Below are 23,600 nucleotides of genomic sequence, written 5' to 3' on the forward strand. Positions count from 1 at the left end.
TAAATTTTTCCCAAGAGCTGTGGAAGAATGAGGAGCAACAGAGTAATTCAGTGAAAGCATAGGTGTCAGGGCAGGAGGATGTCTGAGATCAGTTCGTTGATTCCATTAGTAATTTAATCACAGAGCGTTCACTGGCTTGTCTTGAGATAGAAAAATACTCTGACTCGGGCGGGCGCAATGGCTCACACTGTAATCCCAGCCCTTTGGAAGGCCGAGGCGGGTGGATCACCTGTGGTCAGGAGTTCGAGACCAGCCTGGTCCACATGATGAAACCTCTTCTCCACTAAAAATACAAAAAATTAGCCAGGTGTGGTGGCACATGCCTGTAATCCCAGCTACTCGGGAAGTTGAGGCCGGAGAATCACTTACCCGGGAGGTGGAGGTTGCAGTGAGCTGAGATCACACCATTGCACTCCCGCCTGGGCAACAAGAGGGAAACTCCGTCTCGGGAAAAAAAAAATACCCTGACTCTTTTTAAAATGTTTTAATTGTATATATTTATGAGGTACATACTAAAGTTTCCATATATGTAATGTACAGTGATCAGATCTGGGTAATTAGCACATCTATTATCGCAAACATTTATCATTTCTCTGTGTTGGGAACATTCAATATTCTCCTTCTAGCTGTTTAGCTATATAGCATATTATTGTTAACTGTATTCATGCTACAGGGATGTAGAACACTAGAACTTACTCTTCCTATTTGCCTGTAATTCTGTATGCTGTAACAAATCTCTTCCTCTCTGCTCCCTCCCTCTACCCTTCCCAGACTCTAGTATCCTCTGTTCTTTTTTACTTCTATGAGATCATGTTTTTCCTTTTTGCTTTCACATATGAGTGAGAACATGCAGTGTTTAACTTTCTGTTCCTGGCTTATTTCATTTATAATATGCTCCAGTTCTTTCCATACTGCTGTAATGACAAGATCTCCTTCATTTTTATGGCTGAATAGTTTTCCATTGTGTATTTATACCACATTTTTTTTTTTTTTTTTTTTTTTTTTTTGAGATGGAGTTTCGCTCTTATCACCCCGGCTGGAGTACAATGGCACAATCTCGGCTCACTGCAACCTCTGCCTCCTGGGTTCAAGCGATTCTCCTGCCTCAGCCTCCCAAGTAGCCAGGATTACAGGTGCCCACCACTACGCCCGGCTAATTTTTTGTATTTTTAGTAGAGATGGGGTTTTGCCATGTCAGCCAGGCTGGTCTCGAACTCCTGACCTCAGGCGATCCGCCTGCCTCAGCCTCCCAAAGTGCTGGGATTACAGGTGTAAGCCACTGTGCCTGGCCTAAGGCTATTTTATCAACTGACATATTTTCCAAAAATCACTGCCTGACTCAACAGTTTTCAGAGTGCTCTTACAATCCTCAGGAATGGTGTGTGTGGGGAGCTGTGTTTCTCTGTTAATGCAAGCTCCTCATAATCTGATCAATGCTACCTGGAGTTCGTCTCTCTCACTAAACTGTGAATTCATGAATCCGTGTGTGCTTCATGAATTACAGAGATTAAGAGTCCATGCTCTAGATTTAGAATGCATGGGCCAATTCTGCCATACGCTGTCTATGAAACCCTGTTTGATTTTATTAATCTTACTGTGATTCCATTTCTTCCTGCATGAAACAGCACTAACATCATTCAGTTGTCATGAATAGCAAATTAGCAGAGACCTTCGATCAGTGCCTGGCAATACAGGATAATCATCACTGATTCATGCATATATGGAACAATTATGTTTATGCCTTCTGTATCCCAGACAAGAGGCCTGTCACAAAAACGAACAAAGACAAACAATTCCTGATTTCAAATGTCTTGAGGACAGGGTCTGTGTATTTTTGTATATTTGTCCCCACAACTCAGCCCAGATCCTGCCACTGTATATTGCAATTACCAATAATATTTTTTTCTTTTTTTGAGACGGGGTCTCGCTCTGTTGCCCAGGCTGGAGTGCAGTGGTGCAATCTCAGCTCACTGCAAGCTCTGCCTCCTGGGTTCACGCCATTCTCCTGCCTCAGCCTTCCGAGTAGCTGGGACTACAGGTGCCCGCCACCATGCCCAGCTAATTTTTTTGTATTTTTAGTAGAGACAGGGTTTCACCATGTTAGCCAGGATGTTCTCGATCTCCTGACCTCGTGATCTGCCCTCCTCAGCCTCCCAAAGTGCTGTGATTACAGGCGTGAGCCATCGCACTCAGCCAACTTCAGGATAGTTTTGAAGGAAGATAATTGGATGCATGAGGCTAGCTAAAGATTAGTGAACTTGGCAACTCAGAAGTAGTAAGAGCCTTTCATTTAGGGTGTCTGGAAGAGGAGATGACTGAAAATGAGTATAAAAATAGAAAGTTCAGGCCAGGTGCAATGGCTCACGCCTGTAATCCCAGCACTTTGGGAGGCCGAGGTGGGTGGATCATGAGGTCAGGAGATCAAGACCATCCTGGCTAACACAGTGAAACTCTGTCTCTACTTAAAAATACAAAAAATTAGCCGGGCGTGGCGGCAGGCACCTGTAGTCCCAGCTACTAGGAAGGCTGAGGCAGGAGAAGGGCATGAACCCGGGAGGCAGAGCTTGCAGTCAGCTGAGATCACACCACTGCACTCCAGCCTGGGTGACAGAGCGAGACTCCATCTCAAAAATAAATTAATCAATTAATTAAATAAAAAATAGAAAGTTCAGGCCAGGAGCAGTGGCTTACACCCGCAATCCCAGCACTTTGGGAGGCCAAGTGGGGGTGGACCACCTGATGTCAAGCGTTAGTGACCAGCCTGGCCAACAAGGTTAAATCCCATTTCTACTAAAAATACAAAAGTGAGCTGGGCATGGTGGCACACTCCTGTAATCCCAGCTACTCGGGGGGGGTGAGGCAGGAGAATTGTTTGAGCCTGGGAAGCAGAGGTTACAGTGAGCCGAGATCGTGCCACTGCTCTCCAGCCTAGGCAACAGAGCAAGACCCCATCTCAAAGGAAAAAAAAAAAAACAAAGGAAGTAAGTTCGACTTGTAGAGGATGTGACATTCATTGATGAATTGGCTTTGGTGGTGGAGCTAGATGGGGAGGAAGACTGAAAATTTCAAACACAGGCATCTGGAAGGATGGTGATTCCATTCATGGACGTAGTGGTTCCGGGAGAAAATAGACTTTATTTTTTTATATGTTGAGTTTGCCATGTCAGGAAGAAAGAAAAGAGGGAAAGAATGCTTCATATAGCATTATTATTATTATTATTATTATTATTATTATTATTGAGACAGAGTCTTGCTCTGTCGCCAGGCTGGAGTACCGTGGCGTGATCTCGGCTCACTACAACCTCTGCTCCAAAGGTCAAGCAATCTTCCCACCTCAGCCTCCCGAGTACTTGGGACTATAGGTGTGCACCATCATGCCTGGCTTTTTTTTTTTTTTTTTTCTTTTTTTTTTTTTTTGGTAGAGATGGGGTTTTGCCATGTTACTCAGGCTGCTCTTGAACTCCTGCATTCAAGCAATTTGCCCTCCTCTGCCTCCCAAAGTGCTGGGATTACAGATGGGACCCATCCTGCCTGGCCCTAACATTTTTTAATTAATAAAAAAAAAGAATTGCTATAAACACTTCATCCATGGTTTAAGGTGCAACCTGTATATAAGCTGTTTTCAGGCCAAGTGCGGTGGCTCACACCTGCAATCGCAGTGCTTTGGAAGGCCTAGATGGGAGGATCAGTTGAGCTCAGGAATTCAAGGCCAGCCTGGACAACATAGCAAGACCCTGTCTCCACCACACACACAAAAAGATAAATAAGCCAGGCTTGGTGGTGTGTGCCTGCAGACCTTGCTACTAGAGAGGCTGTGGCAGGAAAATGGCTTGAGCCCGGGAGTTCAAGTTTGCAATGAGCTATGTTTGCACCACTGCACTCCATCCTGGGTGACAGAGCAAGACCCTGTCTCTAAATTTTAACTAATATATTTAGCCTGGAGTGGTGGCTCACGCCTGTAACCCCAGCACTTTGGGAGGCTGAGGTGGGTGGATCACGAGGTCAGGAGTTCGAGACCAGCCTGGCCAATATGATGAAACCCCATTTCTACTAAAAGTATAAAAAATTAGCTGGGTGTGGTGGTGGGAACCTGTAGTCTCAGCTACTCAGGAGGCTGAGGCAGGAGAATCACTTGAACCTGAGAGGCAGAGATTGCAGTGAGCAGAGATTGCACCACTGCACTCCAATCTGGGTGACAGAGCAAGACTCTGTCTCATATATACATACATATATATATATTTATATGTAATAATATATATAATATTTCTATTTTAGAGACAGGGTCTGTAAAGTTACAATACCCTACATCTGCATCTGTGGAATATATTTACATATATTCCATATATATATATATATATACACACACACACACACACACGGTGTCATAATTAGCCCAGATGAGAACTGGGATGCGATCTCATCTAACCTTCCAAAACCATCTCCCTGGCATTCCTATAACCTCCCCTTTCCACACTTCCAGAGGACTCACACCCATGGAGCCAAGAAATCAAACCAGTGCCTCTCCATTCATCCTCCTGGGACTCTCAGAAAAGCTGGAGCAGGAGACGCTTCTCTTTTCTCTGTTCCTCTGCATGTACCTGGCCGCTGTCGTGGGGAACCTGCTCATCATCCTGGCCATCAGCGGAGACTCTTACCTCCACACCCCCATGTACTTCTTCCTGGCCAACCTGTCCCTGGTTGATTTCTGTCTGGCCACCAACACCATCCCCAAGATGCTGGTGAGCCTTCAAACCGGGAGCAAGGCCATCTCTTATCCCTGCTGCCTGACCCAGATGTACTTCTTCCATTTCTTCGGCATCGTGGACAGCATCATAATCGCCGTGATGGCTTATGACCGGTTCGTGGCCATCTGCCACCCGTTGCACTACGCCACGATCATGAGCCCACGCCTCTGTGGTCTGCTGGTCGGCGTCCCCTGGGCGTTTTCCTGCTTCATCTCTCTCACCCACATCCTCCTGATGGCCCGCCTCGTTTTCTGCGGCAGCCACGAGGTGCCTCACTACTTCTGCGACCTCACTCCCATCCTCCGACTTTCGTGCACAGACACATCAGTGAGCAGGATCTTCATCCTCATTGTGGCAGGGATGGTGATAGCCACGCCTTTCGTCTGCATCCTGGCCTCCTATGCTCGCATCCTTGCAGCCGTCATGAAGGTCCCCTCCGCAGGCGGCAGGAAGAAAGCCTTCTCCACCTGCAGCTCCCACCTGTCTGTGGTTGCTCTCTTCTATGGGACCACCATTGGCGTCTATCTGTGTCCCTCCTCGGTCCGCACGGCTGTGAAGGAGAAAGCTTCTGCCGTGATGTACACAGCAGTCACCCCCATGCTGAACCCCTTCATCTACAGCTTGAGGAACAGAGACCTGAAAGGGGCTCTCAGGAAGCTGGTCAATAGAAAGATCACCTCATCTTCCTGAGCGCCGGGACTCAGGAACTTCCAGGGGGTAGAATGTATACATCTGGGGGTCTTGGGCTAACATCTGGAATTGCATGTATTGGAAAACTAGGCACTTTGAATTTTATTATTATTATTATTTATTTATTTATTTATTCACCATGAAGACGTTAGTGCCCTCCCCATAGCAATGAGGAAGTTCTTGTTCTATTACTTCACAAAGACCCTGGCAATCCTCCCCTCTCTCTCTTCCTCTCTCATGATTTGACAAGCCAGCTCCCTTTCCCCTTCCACCGTGATTGGAAGCTTCCTGAGGTCTGCACCAGAAGTACATGATGGCATCACCCTTCTTGCACAGTCCGCAGAACTGTGAGGGAAACAAATCTCTTTTCTTTATAAACTACCCACACTCTAGGCTGGGCCTCGTGGCTCACTCCTGTCATCCCAGCACTTTGGGAGGCTGTGGCAGGCAGATCACTTGAGGTCAGGAGTTCGAGAGAAGCCTGGCCAACATGGTGAAACCCTGTCTCTACCAAAAATACAAAAATTAGCCAGGCATGGTGGCGCACTCCCAGCTAATCCCAGCTTCTGGAGAGGCTGAGGCAGGAGAATCGCTTGAACCCAGGAGCCAGAGGTTGCAGTGAGCTGAGACGGCACCACTGCACTCCAGCCTGGGCGACAATAGCAAAACTGTCTCAAAAATGAATAAATAAATAACCCAGACTCAGGTGTTCCTTATAACAACACAAACAGACTGATATAGAAGTCTTCCTAAATATGTAAACAAACATGATAATGCTAACTTAAAAAAAATTTTTTTTTGAGAAGGAGTTTCACTGTGTCACCCAGGCTGGAGTGCAGTGGCACCATTTTGGCTCATTGCAACCTCCACCTCTCCAGTTCAAGTGATTCTCCTGCCTCAGCCTCCCAAGTAGCTGGGATTACAGGTGCCCACCACCACGCCTGGCTAATTTTTTATATTTTTAGTAGAGATGGCATTTCACCATGTTGCCCAGGCTGGTCTCGAACTCTGACCTCAGGTGATCCACCCGCCTCGGCCTCCCAAAGTGCTGGGATTACAGGTGTGAGCCACTGCGCCTGGCCAATGATGCTAACTTTATAGAGGAGTAAATAGAGCTTGGAGCAGTGAAATAAACTGTCAACAATCATACAGTTATTTACAAAGCACAGGTGGGATTCAAAGCCACTTGGTCTGATTCCAAATTCTAACCCTTAACGATGATGATCTTCTCTTGTATTCGAAGACCTTAATCAGGTTCTCTGGATCATTCGTTTCACAGCTTAAAGTCCAAAGTTGCTGGTATGTTAGTGGAATGAAGACACTCTAGAAATGAGTTTCTGAGCGGTGAGACCCACAGGAAGAAAAGGCCGGGTGCAGTGGCTCGTGCTTGTAATCCAAGCACTTTGGAAGCTGAGGTGGGTGGATTGAATGAGCCCAGGAGTTTGAGACTTCCCTGGGCAACATAGTGAAACCTCTTTTCTACAAAAAAATAAAAAAATTAGCCAGATGTGGTGGTGTGAACCTGTAGTCCCAGCTACTCCAGAGGCTGAGATGAGAGGATGCATCACCTGAGCGTGGGGTGATTGCGGCTGCAGTGAGCCATGATCACACCACTGCACTCCAGCCTGGGCAACAGAGTGAGATCCTGCTAAAAACAAAAAAACAAAAACAAATTGCCTAGTAGGAAATTTGTTTATTTTATTTATTTATTTATTTTTATCTCACCTTTATTTATTTATCTCCTTATTTATTTATTTATTTTGAGACAAAGTTTTGCCTGTCACCAGGCTGGAGTACAGTGGCAAGATCTCAGCTCACTGCAACCTCCACCTCCCGGGTTCAAGCGATTCTCCTGCCTCAGCCTCTGGAGTAGCTGGGACTACAGGCACGCACCACCACACCCAGCTAATTTTTGTATTTTTAATAGAGACAGGGTTTCACCACGTTAGCCAGGCTGGTCTTGAACTCCTGATCTCAGGTGATCCACCTGCCTCGGCCTCCCAAAGCGCTGGGATTTCAGGCATGAGCCACAGTGCCCGGCCTCATCTTCCTTCTGTACTGGATTCAACACCTCTTTCTCTAGATACTGTTAAAGGCAGCCTCACTTTAACAAACAATATCAGACAGACTAATACTACATTTCAACTTAAAAATAAAATTAATTCATAAGGATGTGTGCGTGTGTTGTAAAAAAAATGTATATTCCTGCATAAGAATATGTGGTATTACTTTCTCTTACATTCAAATGGTCTCCTTCATTCTGAGAATGCCACGAGACGATGAAAAGTATGATGTCTTTTTTATTTTTTAGATGGAGTCTCACTGTGTCACCCAGACTGGAGTGCAATGGTGTGATCTTAGCTCATTGCAACTTCCGCCTCCTGGGCTCAAGCGATTCTCCTGCCTCAGCCTCCCAAGTAGCTGGGACCAAGTCCAGCTATTTATTTATTTATTTATTTATTTATTTATTTATTATTTAGATGGAGTTTCGCTCTGTTGCCAAGGCTGGAGTGCAGTGGTGCTATCTCGGTTCATTGCAAGCTCCACCTCCCAGGTTCATGCCATTCTCCTGCCTCAGCCTTCTGAGTAGCTGGGACTACAGGTGCCCACCACCACACCTGACTAATTTTTTAAAAATATTTTTAGTAGAGATGGGGTTTCACTGTGTTAGCCAGGATGGTATAGATCTCCTGACCTTGTGATCCACCTGCCTCAGCCTCTCAAAGTGCTGGGATTACATACATGAGCCACCGTGCCTGGCCTCTAGCTAATTTTTAAAATTTCTAATAGTATTGTGTACCTACGGTCCCATCTACTTGGGAGGCTGAGGCAGGAGGAGCACTTGAGCCCAGGAGGTTGAGGTTGAAGTGAGCTATGATCATACCCCTGCCCTCCAGCCTGGGTGAGAGTAAGACCCTTCTCAAAAATAAAAAATAAAAAAGGAAACAACAATCAGGACACAAAATTCATTCATGAAGTTTCAACTTTAACAATGTCAACAACAATAAAATTTGTTTAATAAATTGTATAGGGCTATAAACAACATGCATATTAAAAGGACAGATTTGTAGGACAAAAATGTACAAGACTGTCAATCAAATAACTAATAGCATCAATAAAATTCCTGTCTCCATGGTTATATTACTTCTTCCTTTGCTTTGTGTTTTCTCCACTTCTGTCTTTGTTTTTTCTTTTTTTCTTTGAGACCGAGTCTCACTCTGTTGCCCAGGCTGGAGTGCAATGGTGCAGTCATAGCTCACTGCAGTCTGCAACTCCTGGGCTCAAGTGATCCTCCCATTTCAGCCTCCCGAGTAATTGGAACTACAGGTACACACCACCTGCCAACCTAATTTTTTAAATGTTTTGTAACAGGGTCTGACTTTGTTACCCAGCTGGTTTCAAACTCCTGGCCTCAGGCAATTCTCTTGCCTCAGCCTTCTAACGTGTTGGAATTACAGGGATGAACCACTGTGCCTGGCCTCCACCTCTGCCTATCTTATAAGAAAACATGTGATTACATTTAGAACCTGCCCAGGTAATCCAGGGTAAGCTACTTCTCTGCAAAGACCCTTTTCCCAAATAAGTCACATTCACCCTTTTGTCATATAAACTCAGATTCAAGGCCAGGCGCGGTGGCTCATGCCTGTAATCCCAGCACTTTGGGAGGTTGAGGCAGGTGTATCACTTGAGTTCAGGAGTTCAAGACCAGCCTGGCCAACATGGCAAAACCCCGTCTCTACTAAAAATACAAAAATCAGCAGGCTGTGGTGGCAGGCATCTGTAATCCTAGTTACTCAGGAGGCCGAGGAAGGAGGATCCCTTGAACCTGAGAAGCGGAGGTTGCAGTGAGCTGAGATCGCATCACTGCACTTCAGCCTGGGCAACAAGGCAAGACTCCATCTCAAATAAATAAATAAATGAATGCTCAGATTCACAAGCGAGAGGTTTAGTATGTGGATATAGTCTTCTGAGGGCCATGAGCCAACTCACGACAGAAATGTCTCCTGGTTGACTGAATGAAAATATCTATGATCAATGGACCCACGGAAGGGTTCTCCGTTTTCTGTCTCTGGGAATCAGGTCTAGATATGGTTTCTGCATTGACTGCAACTACCTGTTGCAGTCAGAGGAAAACCAGTGCTAGTGGGAGGGCACCTCGTGAAGTACTGAACGAAGCCCTCTCCTATTCCTGCACATTCCCTAATTCTGAGGTCCTTATAATGAAAGAGAACTGTCTTTATTGTTTGAGCATATTAGAGTTAGGGTTCCTATTATTTATTATTTATTTATTTTTTGAGTCTCACTCTGTCTCCCAGGCTGAAGTGCAGTGGTGCAATATCAGCTCACCACAACCTCCGCCTCCCGGGCTCAACAATTCTCCTGCCTCAGCCTCCCACTTGTGAGAACATGTGGTCTTTGGTTTTCTGTTCCTACACTAGTTTGCTAAGGATAATGGCATCCAGCCCCATCCATTTTCCTGCAAAGAACATGATCTCATTCTTTTTTATGGCTGCATAGTATTCTATGGTGCATATGTACCACATTTTCTTTATCCATTCTATCAATGATGGGCATTTAGATTGATTCCATGTCTCTGCTATTGTGAATAGTGCTGCAGTGAACATAATGTGTGCTTGTGTCTTTATAGTAGAATGATTCATATTCCTTTGGGTGTATACCCAGTAATGGGATTGCTGGGTCTAATGGTATTCTGCCTTTAGGTCTCTGAGGAATTCCCACACTGCCTTCTACAACGGTTGAACTAATTTACACGCCCATTGACAGTGTATAAGTGTTCCTTTTTCTCCACAGCCTTGCCAGCATCTGTTACTTTTTAGCTTTTAATAATAGCCATTCTGATTGATGTGAGATGATATCTCATTGTGGTTTTGATTTGCATTTCCCTAATGATCAGTGATATTGAGCTTTTTTTGATATATATGGTTGTTGGCCGCCTATACGTCTTCTTTTCAAAAATGTCTGTTCATGTTCTTTGCCCACTTTGTAAATGGGTTTTTTTTTCTTGTAAATTTGTTTAAGTTCCTTATAGATGCTGGATATTAGACCTTTGTCAGATGGATAGATTGCAAAAATTTTCTCCCATTCTGTAGGTTGTTTGTTCACTGTGATGATAGTTTCTTTCACTGTGTAGAAGCTCTCTAGTTTAATTAGATCCCATTTGTCAATTTTTGCTTTTGTCGCAATTCCTTTTGGTGTCTTCATCATGAAATTTTTGCTCGTGCCTATGTTCTCAATGGTATTACCTAGGTTGTCTTCAGGGGTATTTATAGTTTTGGGTTTTACATTTAAGTCTTTAATCTATCTTAAGTTAATTTTTGTACATAATTTAAGGAAGGGGTACAGTTTCAATTTTCTGCATATGGCTAGCCAGTTATCCCAGCACCATTGATTGAATAGGGAATGCTTTCCCCATTGCTTGTTTTTGTCAGGTTTGTCAAAGATCAGATAGTTGAAGGTGTGCAGTCTTATTTCTGGGTTCTCTGTTCTGTTCCATTGGTCTATTTGTCTTTGTTTGTACAAGTGCCATGCTGTTTTGATTACTGTAGCCCTGCAGTATAGTTTGGAGTCAGATAGTGGGATGCCTCCAGCTTTGTTCCTTTTGTGTATGGTTATCTTGGCTATTCAGGATTTTTAAGAAAACAGTTATTTCTAGAAATCATTTTAAAAGAGAGTAAAATCTTTTTCTGGAGGTTTGTAAGCTACTTCCATTTCTTCTTGGACATGAACCTTTGGTTGTAGCTATTTTTTGATAAATTTTCTCTCTTTTTTTCTTGGTTGTTACTGGCACTACTATTACATGAATATTTATGATTATGTCACACTAAAATATGTCTTTGAACCAGAAATTAATGAAAGTTTTCTCATCTTATTGCTTTATCACATTGAAAGTCACAAAAATTGGTTTTATTTCTATTTCTTGCTCACCAGCCTGGGCGGCAGAGCAAGATTCTGTCTCTAAAACCAAAATAAAGAAAAAAATAGAAACGTTCAGAGACTCAGAAAGGGAAAAGTCATGAGACAAGTGTTCAGATACCACCTTGGGGAAAGTTTGCTGACTCTGTGGAAAGTGAGCAGGAAATGAAGTCATGTTAAGGGTAGAATGTGTTGTCTCAGGGTTGATAAGAAATGTGGTAGTGGTCGGCCTGGTGACTCAGGCCTGTAATCCCAGAATTTTGGGAGGCCGAGGTGGGCGGATCACCTGAGGTCAGGAGTTTGAGACCAGCCTGGCCAACATAGTGAAACCCCGTCTCTACCTAAAATACAAAAATTAGTTGGGCGTGGTGGTGGGTGCCTGTAATCCCAGATACTTGGGAGGCTGAGGCAGGAGAATCACTTGAACCCCGGCAGTGGAGGTTGCAGTGAGCCGAGATCACATCAGTGTACTACAGCTGAGATTGCACCAGTGCACTACAGCAACAGAGTGAGACTCCGTCAAAAAAAAAAAAAAAGAAAAGAAAGAAAGGAAGAAAGAAAGAAAGACAGAAAAATCAGCAGAATATAAGAGAACTGTGAGATACCAAATGAACCAACTTTTTTTTTGTTTTTTGACACGGAGTCTCGCTCTGTCGCCCAGGCTGGAGTGCAGTGGCGCGATCTCTAGCCCCCCTCTTTTTAGCTTCTGTAGAGAGTGATAGCTGTAATCTTGCCAACCTGACTTTCACTTGTCTTATCCTGCACTCAGCATCTCCTTCTCAAAGGAAAGAAGTTCTGCATAGACTAAATTTCCTACAAAGTTAAATGTAAAACTTTTGCATAGGAGCCCTAGACTGCAGCTAATGCTTGAAGCTATCAATGATACAATCTATTTTATTCAATTAAGATTCTCTATGTGGACTTCACTACAGAAGAGCAAAAAACACAGCAAAATGACCAAAAAAAGTGAAAACTCAGACACATTTTTCCAAATAAATCCATAAGCACATTTCAGAGTAAATGAGATGCCGTAAGATTACCAACTTTTGCTCTGTCCAACTGATAATACTTTATTTTTTGAAATATTCCTCAGGCTGGGCATGGTGGCTCATGCCTGTAACCCTAACACTTTGGGAAGCCAAGGCAGGAGAATTGCTTGAGCCCAGAAGTTCAAGACCAGCCTGGCAACATAAATGCAAAAAAAGTTTTTTTTTAATTAGCCACAGGCCGGGCGGGGTGGCTCACACCTGTAATCCCAGCACTTTGGAAGGCAGAGGAAGGTGGATCACCTGAGGTTGAGAGTTCGAGACCAGCCTGACCAACATCAAGAAACCCCGTCTCTACCACAAACACAAAATTAGCCATGCGTGGTGGCGCATGCCTGTAATCCCAACTACTCGGGAGACTAAAGCAGGAGAATCACTTGAACCCGGGAGTTGGAGGTTGCGGTGAGCCGAGATCGCGTCATTGTACTCCAGTCTGAGCAACAAGAGCGAAACTCCATCTCAAAAAAAAAAAAAAAAAATTAGCCAGGCATGGTGGCATATGCCTGTAGTCCCAGTTACTCTGGAGACTGAAGTGGAAAGAATTTCTTGAGCCTTGGAGGTCGAAGCTACAGTGAACCACCATCAGCCTGAGCAACAGAGTGAAGCCCTGTCTCAAAAAAATATATTGCTTAGACCAGAAAAGGTGATTGATGAATATAACAATACAAGGAAACAAATCTAATTTCTGAACAAAATAGGAAAAATACCTAAAGCTATAGGTTTTCAAGATTATGAATACAGGCAACATAGTGAACTCAATGATGCTAGTTACATTTTATTGAGTACTTACTAGGTTACAGGTATTGTACTAAGTGGTTTTAGTACTTATGGGGGTGAACTTTGCAACAAGAGTCACACCTCATATGGTCAGTTGAAGGCTCTTAATCATTTTCCCCACACTAGGAATTAGATTAATAAAGGGTCACATAATCAGATTTTGAGGGCCGGACCCTCAGGAGTCTCGAATGCCTGTCCTCAAATGATCCACCCACCTTGGCCGCCCAAAGTGCTGGGATTACAGGCGTGAGCCACCGCACCCGGCCTAATTATAGCAATGTTTTAAATGATGAAACAAAGTGTAGTGGATACTGAGGTTACCTTGCACAGATACGGTTTTCCAGTGACAGATCCTGAGAACTACTGACCGGAAGTATGAAAGACCATCCCACGTCTCACAACAGCTTAACGATGGGGTACAATTTACACGGCCATAACCATGTTATGAGGCAGAAAGGAATCTGCTATAACCACAGACTTGTTCAGGTCATTTCCCTGCCCTATCCAACTTCTTGCACTATTTTTCTTCTGAAAACCTTCCAACAAAATTACCATAACCCTTGCCTCAGGCTCAACATCAATGGACTCTAATCAAAGACACTGATCTTAGGCCAAGCGCAGTGGCTCATGCCTGTAATCCCAGCACGTTGGGAGGCCGAGGCAGGTGGATCCCTAGAGCCCAGGAGTTTGAGATCACCCTGGCCAATATGCTGAAACTCTGTCTCTACTAAAAATACAAAACAATTAGCTGGGCGTGGTGGTGCTTGCCTGTAATCCTTGCTACTCGGGAGACTGAAGCATGAGAACTGCTTGAACCTAGGAGGTGGAGGCTGCAGTGAGCCGAGTCTGCGCCACTGCACTCCAGTCTCGGTGGCAGAACGAGACTCCATCTCAAAAAAAAAAAAAAAGAAAGAGAAAATCTGAGCTTGGAGAATGGAACTCATTTTTGTAAAATCATAGAGCTACACAAAGAACAAGTGATGTTTCAACCCCAAGTTAAAATGTACTTACCCACTATGCTATCTAATCGTTTTAGAAAACTCAGTGATAGATCAGTCAGGCATTCCGGCTCACCAGTATTTCCGTGTCTTTGATTTTGAATCCCAAGTCCAAAGTGGACAGCACAATCAGGAAGAGAAGTTATCCTACCGATGAGTTTCCCCGAGGCTCTCTTCATATCTCTGTTCCTCGGGCTGTAGATAAAGGGGTTCATAATAGGTGTGACCACTGTGTACATCACTGAAGCCACCGCAGTCCTTGAAGGGTCAGAAACGGCAGAGCTAATGTACACCCCCTGACCTGCCCTGTAGAATAAGGAAACAAATGGGAGGTGAGACTCACAGGTGAAAAGAGCTTTATATTTTCCACTTGCTGACAGCATTCTCAAAACAGACGAGGCTATTTGAGAATAAGAAAACATGACCCCAGAGAGAAGAATATCACCAAATATGCCAGTTGCAAAATAGACCAGAAAGTTATTTTTATTTATTTATTTATTTATTTATTTATTTATTTATTTTATTTATTTTTTGAGATGGTGTCTCCCTCTGTCGTCCAGGCTGGAGTGCAGTGGCACGATCTCGGCTCACTGCAACTTCCGCCTTCCGGGTTCAAGTGATTCTCCTGCCTCAGCCTCCCAAGTAGTGGGGACTACAGGCGAGCGCCACCACACCCAGCTAATTTTTGTATTTTTAGTAGAGATGGGGTTTCACCATGTTGGTCAGGCTGGTCTCGATCTCCTGACCTTGTGATCCACCCACCTCGGCCTCCCAAAGTGCTGGGATTACAGGCGTGAGCCACCGCGCCGGACCACAGTAGCCACTATTTTATTCTGATTTTATGAGATCAGCTCTTTTGAATTCTACACAAGGCTGAGATCATACGGTATTTGTCTTTCTGTACCTGGCTTATTTCACTTGGCATAATGTTCTCCAGGTTCCTCCATGTTGTGGCAAATGACAGAATTTCCTTTTTAAAGGGTGTATAGTACTCCATCGTATACCACATTTTCTTTTTCTTTTCAAAATGAAGTCTCACTCTGTTGCCCAGGCTGGAGTACAGTGATGTGATCTCAGCTCACTGCAACCTCCACCTCCCAGATTCAAGTGGGAGATCCTGCCTCAGCCTCCAAGGTAGCTGGGATTACAGATGCACAGCACCATGCCTGGCTAATTTTTGTGTTTTTAGTAGGGACGGGGTTTCATCCTGTTGGCCAGGCTGGTCTCGAACTCCTGACCTCAAGTGATCCACCGACCTCAGCCTCCCAAAGTGCTGGGATTACAGGCATGAGCCACCGCACCTGGCCATACCACATATTCTTTATCCATTTATATGTTGATGGACATTCAGGTTGATTACATATTCTGGCTATTGTGACTAATATTGCAATGAACATGAGAGTGCAGATATCCCTTCAGCATATTGATTTCAATTCCTTTGAAATTCAACAGCACAAACATAAATCAATACAACTACAGATAGTCAACCTAAATAACAGAGAGAGGCTCTCTAAAAGAAAATGATGTTTATTGGCAAAGAAAGCATTGCAATAGCAATATGCGTGCCGTCATAAACTATGCATGCATTCAGGGAGGTAAAGGAAGACAAAGTTTTTTGATGGAAAAATGAGGAAGGTTACATAATCGTTTTGAAATAATTATCCTTCACAATAATAACTAATAACAAGTGTGATGCCAGTCTGAAGTTGGACAGGCAGTTGCTGGGCCGATGTACTTGCAGAAATATTTTTTGTGTAAGGTTGCAACAGCCTTTTGTGCCAAGTTGTGGTTTCTGTAGTCTGGTGATAGTTTTTGTTATTAGGCATGCAAGTGAGATAAATCTCTTCATGGCCTTCCCTAGGTTTACTTGTCAGGGTTTTTTTTGTGTGTGTGTGTTTTGTTTGTTTGTTTGTTTTTCACAAGACGGGGTCTTGCTCTGTCGCCCAAGCTGGAATGCAGTGGTGTGATCTTGGCTCACTGCAACCTCTGCCTTCCAGGTTCAAGTGATTCTCATGCCTCAGCCTCTTGAGTAGCTGGGACTACAGATACATGCCACAACGCCTGGCTAATTTTTGTATTTTTCGTAGAGATGGGGTTTCACCATGTTGGCCAGGCAGGTCTCGAACTCCTGACCTTGTGATCTGCCCACCTCAGTCTATCAAAGTGCAGTCTTTTCTGATAGCCACTGCACTCAGCCTTTTTTTTTTAAATAAGTGACTCCATTTTAATAAGTGCCACTCCATTTTGATTCTGACAACTTTGACAATATATATACACAAGTACAGTCAGCCTTCCATATCTGCCAGTACTACATTCATGGATTCAGCCAACCGTAGATCAAAAATATTTAAAATATTTGAAAAAATTTAAAAATATTAAATAAGGATATTCCAAAAATACAATATTAAGTAACACAACAGTTTAAAAATACACTTATTTACATAGGATTAACGTTATACTAGTAATATAAGTAATCTAGAGATGATTTAAAGTATAGGGAACCTGGGCACAGTGGCTCACACTGCATAATCCCAGCACTTTGGGAGGCTGAGGTGGGTGGATCACCTGAGGTCAGGAGTTCCAGACCAGCATGGTCAACATGGTGAAACTCCGTCTCTACTAAAAATACAAAAATTAGCAGGGTGTGGTGGTGGACGCCTGTAATCCCAGCTACTTGGGAGGCTGAGGCAGGAGAATTGCTTGAACCCAGGAGGCGGAGGTTACAGTGAGCAGAGATCGTGCCACTGCACTCAAGCCTGGGTGTCAGAGTGAGACTCTGAAGGGGCGGCCTGCCCCTCCACACCTGTGGGCATTTCTCGTCAGGTAGGGCGAGAGACTGAGAAAAGAAATAAGACACAGAGACAAAGTATAGAGAAAGAACAGTGGGCCCAGGGGACCGGCGCTCAGCACCGGCACTGGTCTCTGAGTTCCCTCAGTATTTATTGATCATTATCTCTACCATCTTGGAGCAGGGGATGTGGCAGGACAATAGGGTAATAGTGGGGAGACAGTCAGTAGGAAAACTTGTAAACAGAGGTCTCTGTGTCATAAACAAGTTTAAGGAAAGGTGCTGTGCCTTGATGTGCACATATACAAACATCTCGGCGCAGTAAAGAGCAGTATCGCCGCTAGCATGTCTCACAGTAAATAGAACATAAAATCCAGAGAGACATTCCATTGCCCAGGGATGAGCTGGAGACAGATGCCTTCCTCTTATCACAACTGCAAAGAGGCCTTCCTCTTTTACTAATCCTCCTCAGCACAGACCCTTTACTGGTGTCGAGCTGTCGAGCTGGGGGATGGTCAGGTCTTTCCCTTCCCATGAGGCCATATCTGAGGCTATCACACGGGGAGAAACCTTGGACAATACCTGATTTTCCTAGGCAGAGGTCCCTGTGGCCTTCCACAGTGTATTGTGTCCCTGGGTACTTGACATGAGAGAATGGTGTTGACTTTTAACAAGCATACTGCCTTCCAGCACTTTTTTAACAAAGCACATTCTGCGTAGCCCTAAATCCATTAACCCTTGAGTCAACACAGCACATGTTTCTGCGAGCACAGGGTTGGGGCTAGGGTTATAGATTAACAGCATCTCAAGGCAGAAGAATTTTTCTTAGTACAGAACAAAATGGAATCTCCTATGTCTACTTCTTTCTACATAGACACAGTAACAGTCTGATCTCTCTTTCTTTTCCCCACAAGACTCCATCTCAAAAAAAAAAAAAAATGACAGGTCTTTAAGATCCTAGGTAAGTAGGAAATGATAGGTAAAAAGTGAAAGATAGGGAAAGCTGAAGTTATATGAGGAAACTTGTAGCAAATGTTCTCTGCTTTCCCCTTAAGTTTTTCTTTTTTCTTTTCTTTTTCTTTTTTAAGAGACAGGGACTTGCTCTGTCTTCCAGGCAAGAGTACAGTGGTGCCATCATAGCTCACTGCAGCCTTAAATTCATGGACTCAAAGAATCCTCCTGCCTCAGCCGCCCAAGTAACTGGGACTACAGATAGGCACCACCACATCCAGCTATTTTTGTGTGTGTGCAAAAATGGGGTCTCACTATATTGCCCAGGCTGGTCTCAAACACTTGATCCTTCCACCTCAGATTCCTAAATAGCTGGGATAGCCACTGTTTAGCCACCGTGTCCAGCCTAAAATCAAGACATATGAACAAGAGAATTCACAAGTTTTCTGTTTTTCTGTTGCGCTGAGGGCAGTTCCATCATGGCCCATCCAGTATCTTCTCCTTCTGGATTCAAGGTGTTTTTGATCTTCGGTTTGATTTTGCATGGCATGTACAACCTCAAAGTAATATGGTGAATGTTTTTTACCTGCTCTATCCCTAATGTATGCCCACATTATCGAACTGCATTGCTCACCACTTATCAAAAATCCATCGTGCCCTGACACATCTCTGGTTTCTCATCTGAATTGGCACCAACACAGAGACCTAACGCATTCAAGTCACTGGCACCTGACTCCTGTTCTCTAAACACCCAGCTATGCCGTGATTCAGGATAATTTCTTTTCTTTCATTTTATTTTTGAGACAGAGCTTTGCTCCATCACCCAGGCTGGAGTGCAGTGGTGCAATCTCAGCTCACTGCAATCTCTACCTCCTGGGTTTAAGCGATTCTCCTGCCTCCGCCTCCCTGAGTAGCTGGGATTACAGGTGCGTGCCACCACACCCAGCTAATTTTTGTATTTTTCGTAGGGGCAGTGTTTCATCATGTTAGCCAGACTGGTCTTGAACTCCTGACCTCAAGTGATCTGCCTGCCTCCCAAAGTGCTGGGATTATAGGCATGAGCCACCGCGCCCAGCACCAACTTCTTCACCCTTTCGGCCTTACTGCATCTCCTCTCCTAATGCATAGAGACCCCCAAGCCATCTATTCTTCAACTATGTTGCTATTTATTTATTTATTTATTTATTTATTTATTTATTTATTTATCTTTACTTTTGAGACGAAATCTTGCTCTGTAGCCCAGGCTGGAGTGCAATGGCATGATCTCGGCTCACTGCAACCTCCGCCTCCCAGGTTCAAGTTACTCTCCTGCTTTAGCCTCCCAAGTAGTGCTAAAAATTTGAGGTCACCTACTCTAAAGGGGACTTCAACACTTCAGGAAATTTCCAGTGGGCAAAGATCTTTTCACGATTTCTCCAGGATTTTGAATTCACACCGTCTCATCTTCCGTCTTTTTATTTTTGAGACAGTCTCGTTCTGTCCCCAGGCTGGAGTGCAGTGGCACCATCTCAGCTCACTGAAACCTCCAACTCCCTGGTTCAAGTTATTCTCCTGCCTCAGCTTCCCATGTAGCTGGGATTACAGGCACGAGCCACTACACCCAGCTAATTTTTGTACTTTTTAAGTACAGACGAGATTTCACTATGTTGACCAGGATGGTCTTCATCTCCTGACCTCGTGATCCACCCGCCTTGGCTTCCTAAAGTGCTGGGATTACAGGCGTGAGCCACCGCGCCCGGCCACAACTTCCCTCTTTAATAACAAATGATTTTACAACTTACTGCAGACAGAAATAGTAACGACGATGAGAAAGATTTCTCACCTTCTTTATTTTTTCTCTTGTCCTAGATTTGAGAGATTTCTCACCTTCTTGACACTAGTGCAAAAGTAGTCCAATAACAACATCACCAGTTCTTTCTTCTTTCACTCTGCAAGCAATGAGATGTCTGCCTTCTTCTCTAAAGCCAGTATCTCTTTTTTTTTTTTCTTTGAGACGGATTCTCTGTCACCAAGGCTGGAGTGCAGTGGCACGATTTCCAGTCACTGCAACCTCTAACTCTTGGGTTCAAGAGATTCTCCTGCCTCAGCCTCCTGAGTAGCTGGGACTACAGGAACGCACCACCACGCCTGGCTAATTTTTGTACTTTTAGTTGAGACGGGGTTTCATTATGTTGGCCAGGCTGGTCTCGAACTCCTGACCTCGTGATCCACCCACCTCGGCCAAAGTGCTGGGATTACAGGCGTGAGCCACCGCGCTGGGGGCCATCTCCTACTTTTCTGTGCAAGCATTTCTCATCATTGGCACGACTGACATTCAGGGCCTGTTATTCCTGTTAGAGGGAGTAGGGCATTCTATACTCCAACCACTAGATGTCAGTAGTAACCCATGTAGTGGTAAAACCGACAGTGTCTCCACAGGTGGCACAATTGTCCCTGTTAAGAATCAAAACGGGGCCGGGAGCGGAGACTCACGCCTGTAATCCCAGCACTTTGGGAGTCTGAGGCGGGTGGATCACGAGGTCAGGAGTCCGAGACCAGCCTGGCCAAGATGGTGAAACCCCGTCTTTACTAAAAATACAAAAATTAGCTGGGCGCGGTGACATGCACCTGTAGTACCAGCTACTTGGGGGACTGAGGCGGGAAGATCACTTGAGCCCGGGAGATCGAGGCTGCAGTGAGTCGTGCACTCCAGCTTGGGTGACAGAGCAAGACCTTGTCCCAAGACAAAAAAAGAAAGAAAGAAAGAAAAAAACCAGCAAGATACTGGCGTAAAAACAGAAACATAGACTAAAGGAACAGAACAGAGAGCCTGGGAATCAATCCAAACATATACGATGAACTAATTTTCACTAAGGACACTAAGAGGACAAAATAGGAAGAGGATAGCCTCTTCTGTAAATGCTGGGGAAACTGGATTTCCACACGCAAAAGAATGAAATTTGACTCTTATCTTACACCATACACAAAAATCAACTCAAAATGGATAAAAGACCTAAATGTAAGACCTGAACCCATAAAACTCCTAGAAGATAACATTGGGGGAAAGCTCCTCAATACTGGTCTTGGCAAATAATTTTTTTTTTTTTTTTTTACATCAAACGATCAGATTACAAAAGCAAAAATTAGTAAATAAAAGGGACTGCATCAAACTAAAAAGCTTCTGCATAGCAAAGGAAACAATCAACAGAATGAATCGGCAATCCATGGACTGGGAAAAAATATTTGCAAACCACATGTCTGATAAGGGGTTAATATCCAAAATTTATAAAGGACTGTTATAAATCAATGGCAGAAAAACAAATAACCTGATTTTAAAGTGGGCAAAGGGTCTGAACAGACGTTTTTTCCAAAGAAGACATAAAAAAGGCCAACAGGTATATGAAAAGGTGCTCTACATCACTAATCATCAGGCAAATGCAAATTAAAACCACTGTGAGAGATCACCTCACATCCTTAAGGAGAGCTATTATCAAAAAGGTAGGAGAGGCTGGGCGCGGTGGCTCACGCCTGTAATCTCAGCACTTTGGGAAGCTGAGGCGGGTAGATCACGAGGTCAGGAGTTCGAAACCAGCCTGACCAACATGGAGAAACCCCGTCTCTATTAAAAATACAAAAAATAGCCGGGCACGGTGCACGCGCGTGTAAACCCAGCTACACTGGAGGCTGAGGCAGGAGAATCGCTTGAACCTGGGAGGCAGAGGTTGCGGTGAACTGAGATCCCGCTGTTGCACTCCAGCCTGGGCAACAAGTGGGAAACTCCATCTTAAATGAGAAAAAAAAGATGTGAGATGAATGTTGGCGAAGGCATGAAGGAAAGTGAACCCTAGCACACTGTTGGTGGGAATGTTGATTGATACAACCTTTGTGGAAAACAGTATTCAGGCTCTTAAAGAAATCTACAACAGAACTACCATATGACCCAGCAATTCCTCTTTTGAATATATGCCTAAAAGAGATGAAATAATCACCTCATAACGATATCTGCACTCCCATTTTCACTGCAGCGTTATTTACAATATCCAAGATACAGAAACAACTTGAATGTCCATTGATGCTCACATGAATACAAAATACAAAATAGCAGCTATGTAGTCTGAATATTCTATTATATCTATTTTATATTTATAGATGATGTCAACATTAATGTCATATAATATTACTATTATATATTTTACATTATATTAAATATTAATATATTTATATTTATATATGTTGTATATAAATATATACCTATTACGGAATAGATATTCCCATTATATGTAAAATATGTAATATATCATATATGTATATCATATAATATATAATGTATATCATATAATGTATATCATATAATGTATATCATATAATATATTCCTGTTAGAGGGAGTAGGGCATTATATACTCTAACCACTAGATGTCAGTAGTAACCCAGGTAGTGGTAAAACCGAAAGTGTCTCCACAGGTGGCACATATACCATAATATATGATATACATATTATATTATATATTATTATATGTATGTATGCTATATATTATGGTGTATGTATTATATGTTATGAAATATATATTACATTATGTAATATGGAATATAGATTATAGATTATATATGAATATTTTATGTCCATATATTCCATACATACTTTATACATACATATATGTATGTGCGCCATGGTCCATCCCTCAATAATATATTTTCCAAAACATCAAATTTCCTTCTCTCTGTCTATTATAATATCTGCCCTGAATAATACTAACCATCTGTCTCTCCTGCCTACGTAATTCTGCCCCAACTCGTTACATGGGAAGCCTTGGTTTCCTAAAGTGTTGAGATTACAGGTGTGAGCCACTGTACCCAGCCTGATTCTGGAACTTTGTATATGCAGACTCCTCCTGCTAAAATAATATATGTTATATACAATATATATTCCATAATATACATAACATGCATGCATATATTATTTTAGCATATATTATATAATATGCATTAACAGTACACATAATACATAATTATAATATAATAAATATAATATTATATATATTCCATTATGTAAAACATATATATAACAGAATATTATTCAGCCTTGAAATAAAAGTAGATCCTGACATTTATCACAAGATGAGTGAACCTGGAGGACATTATGCTAAGTGAAATAAGCCAGACACACACAAAAAATATTACATGATGTCGCTTATATGAAGAACCTTTTTTAATCAAGAGAGACAGCTCAAATACACAGATATAAAGAATGAGACAATGGTTATCACAGGTATGAGAGTTGGGGAAGAAATGGGGAGATGTGGGGCAAAAAATACAAAATAGCAGATACGTAGGATGAACACCACACAGGTGATGGTGATTTTACGCCCTTCCCAAGGTGTCATTCAGAGGCACGTGGTCTCCATCTGACCCTCACTGGTGATATTGATTTGATCACCTGGTCCAGATGTTGTCCAATTTCTTCGCTGTGCAATTTCTATTACTTTTTCTCCACTCCAACATATGAGCAGTTTATAGAGAGACATTTAAGGCAATGCAAATATTCTGCTCATCATGCAAATGTCCCCCAGTTGTGTCATGTAGATGACAATTCGTGCCTGATTCAACCTTTACCACTATGATGGCTACAAAATGCTGTGGGTTGTGGCTGAGAATTTGAGTCTTGAGTAGAAATTGGAGAAATATGCTGGACCG

General features: G+C 43.3%; 1 protein-coding gene across 1 annotated transcript; it reads left to right on the plus strand.

Moving 5' to 3' along the window:
• Positions 1 to 3,630: 3,630 nt before the first annotated feature.
• On the plus strand, positions 3,631 to 5,435 carry OR1M1 (olfactory receptor family 1 subfamily M member 1). Its single transcript, XM_005587858.4, has one exon. It carries the CDS (start codon positions 4,398 to 4,400, stop codon positions 5,433 to 5,435), a length of 1,038 nt encoding a protein of 345 aa, XP_005587915.3. The 5' UTR covers positions 3,631 to 4,397.
• Positions 5,436 to 23,600: the final 18,165 nt, after the last annotated feature.

This window comes from Macaca fascicularis, chromosome 19, assembly GCF_037993035.2.
Source record: "Macaca fascicularis isolate 582-1 chromosome 19, T2T-MFA8v1.1".
NCBI classification, from domain to species: Eukaryota; Metazoa; Chordata; class Mammalia; order Primates; family Cercopithecidae; genus Macaca; species Macaca fascicularis.